This window comes from Meleagris gallopavo, chromosome 5 (assembly GCF_000146605.3).
Source record: "Meleagris gallopavo isolate NT-WF06-2002-E0010 breed Aviagen turkey brand Nicholas breeding stock chromosome 5, Turkey_5.1, whole genome shotgun sequence".
Taxonomy (NCBI): Eukaryota; Metazoa; Chordata; class Aves; order Galliformes; family Phasianidae; genus Meleagris; species Meleagris gallopavo.
Window position 1 is genome coordinate 54,521,070 of NC_015015.2, and position 9,191 is coordinate 54,530,260.

At 46.3% G+C, this 9,191-nt stretch overlaps 1 protein-coding gene across 1 annotated transcript in view; it reads left to right on the forward strand.

Moving 5' to 3' along the window:
* ARMH4 (armadillo like helical domain containing 4) overlaps nucleotides 1–9,191 on the forward strand; it is a gene marked incomplete at its 5' end in the record, with an annotated part of 53,265 nt that overhangs the window by 1,462 nt on the left and 42,612 nt on the right. The window contains 2 exons of the mRNA XM_010712091.2: nucleotides 4,907–6,303; nucleotides 7,809–8,021. Coding sequence (XP_010710393.2) covers nucleotides 4,907–6,303; nucleotides 7,809–8,021 — 1,610 coding nt within the window. The remainder of the gene's footprint in view (nucleotides 1–4,906; nucleotides 6,304–7,808; nucleotides 8,022–9,191) is intronic.

Here is a 9,191-nt window from a genome sequence, read left to right on the forward strand (position 1 = left end):
TCCGCGGTACGGTCCCGGCGCCTTTGGGGCCGGCGGCTGCTGGGAGGGACCTTCGGTCCTGGCACGGCACTCTGTCGGTGCGGCATGGCGATGGGCAGCGGCGGTGTTGGGCTTTGTGCTGACACCCAGCTAACCTGGAAATGCAACTAGGGATAACAATGGGGTGAGTCCGTGTGCGGCGAGCGGGCGTGCTGGTGCAGTCGGGTCTTAAGCCACTGCTAATCCCGTTCCTTCATCAAAAAGCAGAGTGAGCCCTACGTAAAAATGGCCCGAAAAGGTTGAGTTAATCTGCTTCGTGGTCTCCCAGGTGATCTATTGTGTCTTGTTGTCTGTTGTGTTGGGCACTGATATTTCTGATTGTTTCTCACTGGTTGGAACCCAAATGCTACAACTCCATTCTCAGTGAACCTGGAGGATGGCATTGCCACACTTATGGTGTTTGCAAACTGTTAGGCTCTTTGGCCCTGTTCTTAACACTCTTTCTTCCCATCCTTTTAATTGCTCAGAAATCTATCAGACCTCTGACTCCTGGAGTGCTGAGACCTGGCATGGGACAGGAGCCATAGAGGGCTGAGTGCAGCTTCTAATTGCAAAGCTGAGCAGGGATTTGCATAGGTGGTCAGTGCCTTTCCGAACAAAGCAAGCATTGCTTCGCAGCTGGGGGAATAATGCCTAAAACATGCTGTCTTCCAGCAGTAGCACTCTGAGAAGAGACACAAGTGCTCTAAGTGGAGGTAATGCATTATGCATTAAGGTGCCATGCAAGGCCAGCTTCCTACCATCCCTAAAGGAATAATAATCTAATCTCTTTTCTTCTAATGATTTGTCCTCAAAGCTAGAGGAAGGTGTGTTTCTCTGGGTGATGTGCAGCTGTGCTTGCATAGTTCAGTTCATCCATCTCTGGCTGTGCCAGCGTGGGGCTGTGTCATTGGGAAATCATCAGAAGCTGTTGGAGGTGGTTGAACTGTTGGAGGCTGTAAGAGCACTGGCTCCTCAATTGGCTTGATGTAACTGTGTGAGGACAATAGAAGATTAAATGAAGGCAGTCTTCCCTGTTGTATAAAAGTAGGAGTTGAAGCTCTGCAGTATTGTGTATTATCTGCTGGCTTTTGTATTCAGCGCAAGTAATAATGCTTGGATAGCATGTGTTAGCACTCCAGTAACATAGCACTTGATTTCTAGCTGGCTTGTGCATTTTGGCTGAATCTTCACGTTAAATCTTCACATTGTGGAGTTTTTTGTCCTTTTTCCATACCAACTGCTAGATGAATTGCGGGGCTGAATATCTAGAACTGTACAGCCAGTCAAAGCTACCATTATCAAGCTTGTACTGGAGGTGCAAAAAGCTGTGTTCCGCAGGGGCAGAAGGCAGTGATTTGTCTGAAGCTGACCTGTTAATCTCTTGTGTTCTCTGCTATACCATGCATGCAGCCACTTCAGCTTCAGTGTGCAAGTGTCTTCTCTATGTGGAAGAGGAATTGTTAGGACAGGGTTATTAATTCAAAACCTGATCATTTCCTTATTTCAATAATTTGGCAAGTTCTTGTTGTATTTCTCCAGTAGTAAGAAATAGAAGCCAACGGTGGTCATGCAGGTTTTCATCAAGTAAACTGGGCAAGACCCCGAGAAGCTATTCCAGGATATGGCTGCATGCAGCTGGGGTAGAAAAGGGTTTCATGTGTTGCAATGTGGATCTGTAGGTTGCAGTTCAGTTGAAAGAGGGATTTGATCTACTCAATGCTTGTCCCCCTCAAACCTGCTGTGTTGGAGTGATGGTGCCAGACTTGGTTTCTGCCTGAGCTGACTCTACAAACAGGTCTCAAAACTCCATGGAGGGAGTTAATGACTTAATAGAACCTGTAAAGAATTTTTGTATGGAGAAAGGAGGCAGCCTGGTTCAAAGAGAAAGCTGAGTCTGAGACTAAGTCACCATGTGAAGTGTTTACATTGTCCTCCAGTTTGGTGACTTGCCTACAGTAGTAGTAGGTGGCTCTTAGTCTGATGGGCAGCTCTCAGAAATGCCCTGTTTTGGCACCTCTTCTAGCCTTGCAGCCCTTTGTGCTTCTTTCAGGCTCACCAGGTGTTAAAGGCCACTTTTCTCTGTGCTAAAGATAAAGCTATTTGGTTGCCTGCGGTTGTGCTGCTTTAGCAGATGAGGAGCTGCATCTCCTGGGACTTGTTATTATGTGCAGGGGAAGTGGCTGGTGTTGTCTCCTGCCTCCTTCCTATTGGAAGCAAGGATTACTTTTCCACAGAGCCAGACTGCTGCTCTGTAGCTGTTCTCCAGGGCTTTAGCTTAGAGGATTCTGAGTGAAAGCTGGGTACGGAGTGGAATACTGGGTTATTCCCCCCAGCTGCGAGCTAGAAAGGAAAAGCCTTAATTCTACCATAGAGGAGCTGCTTGGTCAGAGCAGCTTGCTTTATCACTGGGCTAAGGCTGTAGAGCAAACTGACTATATAAGTAGCCAGGCAGGAGGAGAGATGTATAGCCTACCGCAGCCAGCTGCTAAGCCCTAGATCAATTCTGTGTTAAGTGGAAGTACTACAGCAAGGTGTTAAACTCTGCTTAAGTAGATAGCCAGGTCACCGCTGTTCATACACGGTGTAATCCAGCTTCTTTATAAAGTAGATCTTAAGCTCTGACTAATCTCTGAAGATGAACTTGTGCCATTATCCTGCAGTGTGTTCTGTGCCACTGTCTCTATATCTTATTGAGTGTAGAGGTGTAGAGATCTAGGTTAGCTTCGATCTGGTGGTTGTAGACGTCCTTAACACAGAACTTTCTGCTGCTATTTCTGCCCTTTACCCATGTAGAGCTCTGGCTGACAGTGCTTCTCAGCCTGGAGAAACAGTGTGAGGCTGCCCAAAGTTCCCTGGGAACTGCAGTGATAGGCTTACACAGAGTATTACCCATGTTATCTCCTAGCCAGAAGAGGAAAGGCTCTTAATGCTTCTTTTTAACATTCTGTTTAACAGGTCTTTAAGCTCCAGCCTGCTATGGAGCAGCTTTCCCTTTTGCTTTATTCCCAGTCCTATTGAGGGTTGAATAAGCTTGTCCAGGAAGAGATTCTTTTCAATATTCCTGTTAACATCCTCTTTGAGTGTCTTAGGCTGTTGGAGAACCTAGAGCTGGAAACCTATGGATGTGTATGTACACATTTATAATGTGTTTGGCTGCAGGATATTAATCTATGGTCATCTTTCATGTACATCTGAAGATGTTCAGGCTTAACTATTGCTAAAATGTCTTGTGTACCCTAAAGACCACCCATTTCTTCAAGGAAAACTGTATTTTAATCTAATTTGCACCTTCGCTTCATTTAAAGTATAAAAAACAAATCTTGATGCTTCATAGCCTGATCTTAGCTGACCATTACTGGAGGGGTGTGATGTGAATGTGTTTATATTCATACAGCAAACCAGATGCGTACTTGGGCACTGTGACTTGTACAACATAGCCCTGGTGCTTTTTGACTACAAAAGCATGTAAAGCATTAACCTGGAAGAGTTGCTGAATGATGTCAGTTCTCCATTATTATATCTTGTAGTGAAGAACGAGGTAGAGGAGATAGATGGTGGATGCTGGTCTTCTGGAGGTAAGAAGTGCTGAAGTGGTGGGAGGTGTCCACCAGCAACAGCACAGACATCTTCTTGGTGGCTTCTGTCTAGAGCCTGAGCACCTGGTGTATGTACGTGTGTGGCCCATGCCTCCAGCAGCCCTAGCTGTGGATGAACAAGGCTGTAGGGAGTGTTGGAAAAGTGACTTGGTGTGTCTGGAGCCTGCAGCATTTGACTCTAGCAACCTGGTTTGTAGCTGAATGCTGAGATGGGCTTCTAGGCTACAGCTAAACTTATGGATCCTGAGATGCTTAGCCCTCCTGAGGGCCTTCAGCTAGAGAAATCTGTGCTGTGTGGAGTAAGAGGCCCATTTTCTGATCGTAATACACAAATAGCTGTGTGACCTACTATGATATGCTTTCTGGTTGTCTCTAGCTGATTGGACATACACAATAACTTCCAAAAGAAGAGACAAATGCGTATGAGCAGCAGGACACAGAGGGCCTTTGTGTTGGATGCATTAGCACAAATGGGGTATTTCTGAAATCCCTCCCCCTGTGGCGGAGGTTACCTCACACAGCTTTGCATGGCCGTGTGATGCAGTGTGGGGGAGTGATTGATAGTGATACACCCTTGTAACAACTAATGCGCTGTGTGTACAAATGTAACTATTTATGTGCTTGCTGTTTGGATGTGCAAACAAGGAGCATGGTGAGGTGGGGAAGGATGACTCACCCTGGTGTCCTTGAGCAAAGGTGACCTTTGCTTATTCCCATGAAGATCAAGGGGTGGTTTTGACAGTCCCAGCCTTTCCTTCCTCATATCCACTGTTCATCTTGCAGGTTAAAGTGGCCAAATGAAGGGGAGCTCTATGGTCGCTTGTACATGATAGGTCAGCCTTGCAGTGCTAGCACCTTCTGTAGTTAGCTTCTGCGACTGTGCACATAACTGATCACAAGCCTTAGGCCTACCTGTGTGACAAGCATCATGCCTCCTTTCTGTACTTGGAGAACAAACAGGTTTATCACCAACTTGGAAGTCTAATGCCTGTTGGGTTGACAGCTAGGGTGCTCCATGGGGGCTAGGGCTTGGCAAGGTCTGTATTGATCTCTGTATTGAGATTTTATTTTATTATTATTATTATTATTTTTTTTGTTAGGCATAAGGCTTTGAGTAGGTTAGGAACAGTAAAATGAAGCACAGGGATCCGTTGGTTGGGATGTGTAGGAGGGATCTGTGCAAAACTGACAAGTTCCAAACGTGGAAGTCCATGTCATCCAGTTACTTATAGCACTGGGTCAATATGTGTTTATGGGTATGTAATCTGGATTCTTTTTTCCCTCTCTAGGTCTTACTTTTTGGACTTGTCAGCCTTGTGGACTTCTACGCACACCTCTTCAGCTATGAGTAGATCAATAGGTCTTAATATCTGTGTGGTCACTTGCTGCATCCTGCTCTTATCCTCTAGCCCACCATGCCTTGCATATCCGCTGCTGGAGGAGAGGGACATGACAAAAGCCCAGTACAGGTCATGGGCAGGGAATGAGGTAGAAGATGAAAGGACAAGCATGCCAAACTTAATGAACAAGCTGAGCCCTTCTGAGCAAGCCCTCTCTGAGGAGCCATCTGGAGCATCAGCAAAGCCATCTGGGATGCCCCTAAGTGAAGCTTTCACTTCTGAAAGAGAAATGTGGCCTGTAAGCCCAAGCCGTACCTTCCTAGGCAGCCAGGGTCTGGATGTCAGCACCACCATGCCTGGGGCACTGGCTGCTGTAGAAGAGGAGCTCAGTCCCACCAAGTCAGAACTGAATGAAAATGGAGAGTTCAAGGCCATGCTGACTACAGCTGTGACCACCCTGAGCCCTCCTGTCCAGGAGGAACCCATCAGTGTGACCACCACAGAGGACTGTGAGGTGGGGCAAAGCTCTGCCAGCCTCCTGGCAAACCCTCCTTCTGTCACAGCTGCCGCAGAGGAGGACATAGCAGAGAGCAGCTTGTACCCCTCAGCTGCACCTCAGCCCCACAGTGAGCAGGTGCCCACGTCACAGCCCAGCACTCCCAGCCTGGAAAGGGCAAGTGACTACCTCATCATCCCAATGGCACAGGCCCCGAGTGAGAGTTTTGAGGTGGGAATGCCAGAAGCCAACACAGGCAGTGCTCCGAGGTTATTGGTTTCACAAGGAGCCACTGCTGCTAACCATCCCCTTGTGACCACTGAGGCCTACCTTCATCTGGGGGCAGACACAACTGTGGGGCAAGGAGAGCAGCCCAATGCAGCAAGCACTGCCTCCAGCCTCCCTGCTGATTCCATGTCCCCAGACTGGGATGACACCAAGCTGGGGAGTGCAAGTCAAAGGGAAAGCACGCAGCATGAGGAGATGGGAGAGGACCAAGTGGCAACAGAAACATCTCAGATCCCACTGGGAGATATGGAGGAAGAGGAGGATGATGTGACAAGAGTGCTGCCATCCCCAGCATCTGCTCCACCAACTCCAGGGCTTATGAAGGAGATCAACTGCACAGCCCCTGCAGCAGTGCATGAGGAAGAGGTACTGGTTGCTTCCACGGCCAGCAGTGATGTTTCCTTCACAGGGGACTTGCCAGATGTAGACACAGGTGGGCTGAACTCTCTGGAAAACATGGTCACAGCAGAAGAGAAGAGCATCCTTCCTTCACAGCCAGAGGCTCCTGTGATGACAGACATAACACCTGATCTCTCCTCTACTCTGGAGAGCTCACTGGAAGGTAAAAGCTGTCTGTTCACAGATGCTTGTTTCTAAGTGTTAATGTAGGAGGGATGCTCCTTAGAGCCTGTACTTCATTTTTTTAGAGTTTAAGTGGAAAAAGGTGTGATCTACCTCCTCTAGGAAGGAACGGTTGTGGACCTTTATACGGGGGTAGTGGCTTAAATGGGTAACTTGCATGCATCAGGTACTCCTCGTGTTGGATGTTCCTATATACAGTGACCCTTACCCCAAGCTAATGTAGTCTTTTAGGTGGTGTCCTGCCCTGAGTGATGTGAAATAACTGCCCTAAACTGTGCCTTCTCCTTGAGCTGAGAGGATGAGTTTAGTAGTGAACAAGAGCTGAGACTGGAGAGGCTGTGACAGCTGGGGATGAAGGATGAAAGTGAAAGTCTCAGTAGAAAATTAAAGTCTCATCATCAGAAACTTAATGCTTGCTAAGGAGATTATTTTAATGACTTAGCAAAGCTTTCGTTTGCAGTGTGCTTCCATAGCAGTTGAGAAGCCATAGTTTGGCTGTAGACATTTCACCTTGATCAAATGTAATTCTGCTTTGAGTAGTCTTCTAGTGTGCCTCTCCCTTGACTGGAGATGATGAAACAAGTTGTACCAGTAAAGTGTGAATTAAATCTTCTGCTCTGACCATCCTTGCGTAGGCAAAGATTTTAAATCAAATCTGTGGTGAGATCTATGTTTTTCTTTGTTACAGAAGTTCCTGGTGTTGTCTTCTTACCTTTCATCAAAGCTCTGATTCTGCAGTGTTTGTGTAGCCTTACCTGCATAGGTGACACCTTCAGCCCACTGACAATGTTTCTAAGTGGTTTTTAGGGTCAAATGTTGGGGGCTTTTCTGGGGCAATGACATGTGCCTAGGCTGGTTAGGAATGTGAGCTGTGGCTAAGGACTTTTTAATGTCTATTGGGCATTTTTAATTTTGTTCCTTGGGCTATAGAGACAAAGGGACAACTTCCTCTGTGCTACATCCAGAAGATGTTTCTTTCCTGCTGTAAAGATGCAAAGCTAATTGCATGCTGGTGCTGAAACAAGACTGATTAATTTCTAGATTAATTTATAGCCACTTGACTTCTCAGCAGGTTCCCTTCTGCTATTCCCAGGTGTTGGGAAAACATCAGCTATAAATAATACTTGCGCAGTAGAAAATAAACTCTACACAACTTGAGTCTCTTAACTCTGAGAGTTAGTCACCAAAAATGCCATGCAGGCAGCTTTGTTTGATTCTTTTTTTTTTTTTTTTTTCCTGTTACCATACCATAGACTTGCAGTGCTGTGGTAGATCTACTTGTCTATAAAGGGGTGGCTAACCAATCAAGGATTGATTTTGCTGCTTTCTTTTGTGCTGTACGTGGGGCATCGTATGTTTCTAAGCTGCAAACTGGCTAGATCTGCTGTTTACACTGACTCTGGAAGTAATAAATGATGCCAGTCCTTCAAATGTCTGTTCTGTTACTGTCTTGTGAGTTGGTGCTGATGCTGCTTCTTGCTGCAGGCCTTACTCAGGAGGTGACAACTATTGCCCAGGAGTCGGCTTCTGCTGCTCTGACAGCTGTGACACTGCTGCTTGCTCCTGCCCAGGGGACAGGAGCTGCAAGCCTTCCCCAGGAAACCAGTGGGGAGGACACCCAGATGCTAAGTGCCCCTGGTGCCACCCAGATGCTGACAGCTGCAGGCACCTCCACAGTGAGAACTTCGGGTGTGGAAGGTAGGGTTCAAACTTTGCAGGTTCTCTCCCACAAAGGCACAGTGGTGCATAACACCAATTTTGGTGCTTGTACACTGAAGTCTTCACACAGTATCCAGAGTCAAATTTCCTTTTTTACTTGCCTTCTGGCCCTTGGGCTGCTGCTGCTTTATGCCCATGCAGATCAGTCATGTTAAGATGTGCCAGCAGGTCATAATCTTTGTCCCAAGTAAAAATGAAGTAGCTATCCTAAACAAAATCACCACGTGAAACTCTCGCATCCATCCTTGTTCACAAGTTGACTTTTAGCCTTAATTACTTAAGCCAGTTCCTTTTTTGGGGGGGATTACTTCTGGTTTGCTGATGTTTGGTCCAAAGGAGGAAAAAAAAGCTTATTTAGAGAAGAATGTAGAAGTGAAGGGGGTTTTCTTTTAAGAATTTAGGAAGCCTTTGGAAGCCTGCCCTGAGACATCTGAATGATGGTGAGTTCTTGCTCTTGTGTCCAGGGTTGATGTAGCTCATAGAGAAGTGCTTTAAGCTGTCATGTTTATCCAGCTGCTGGCTTGATGTCACCTTGGCAAGTATGCACAGGAGCCTGTTTTCTTGACAGGAGTGTAGCAAGGGCCCCCTTAGCACAAAATGACCTTTGTAGTAGTAGGTGCTGCCGCAATGAAACTGCTGCTGGGCAGCACTTCTGCTAGTTCTTACATTGCAGGGCATCAAAGGAAAGAATCAATTTGCACTGTATCCCTTAAAGTAAGGTTGCTCTGTAGGGGGAGAAGGCTCTTCCAGCAATTACCACTAATTAATTTGCTTCTGGGATTTAATTAAAAATTCAAGTAACTCTCATCTTTGCAATAAACAACTAGATCTGTCGCTTGATTCGGACTTTATCTGGTGCCTCCGTGCTTTAATCTTGCAATGGATCCTCAAAACAATGGAAGTAAAACTTTAGTGTTGTTCTCACTAAGGGGACCTCCTATGCTGGCTGTCCTGAAAGAGAAGTTCTCATTACAGGAGAATCACTTAATGTAGCAAGGAGTATAAGTGTCTGCTAGCTTCTTTCCTGAGCTTAAGCTTTCATTAAGGAGCTCATTCTTAAATCATAGGATCATTAAGGTTGGAAGAGATGACAAAGATCATCAGATCTAACCCGTGTCCCTTGGTGTCAACTCTAATGGTGATTTTTTT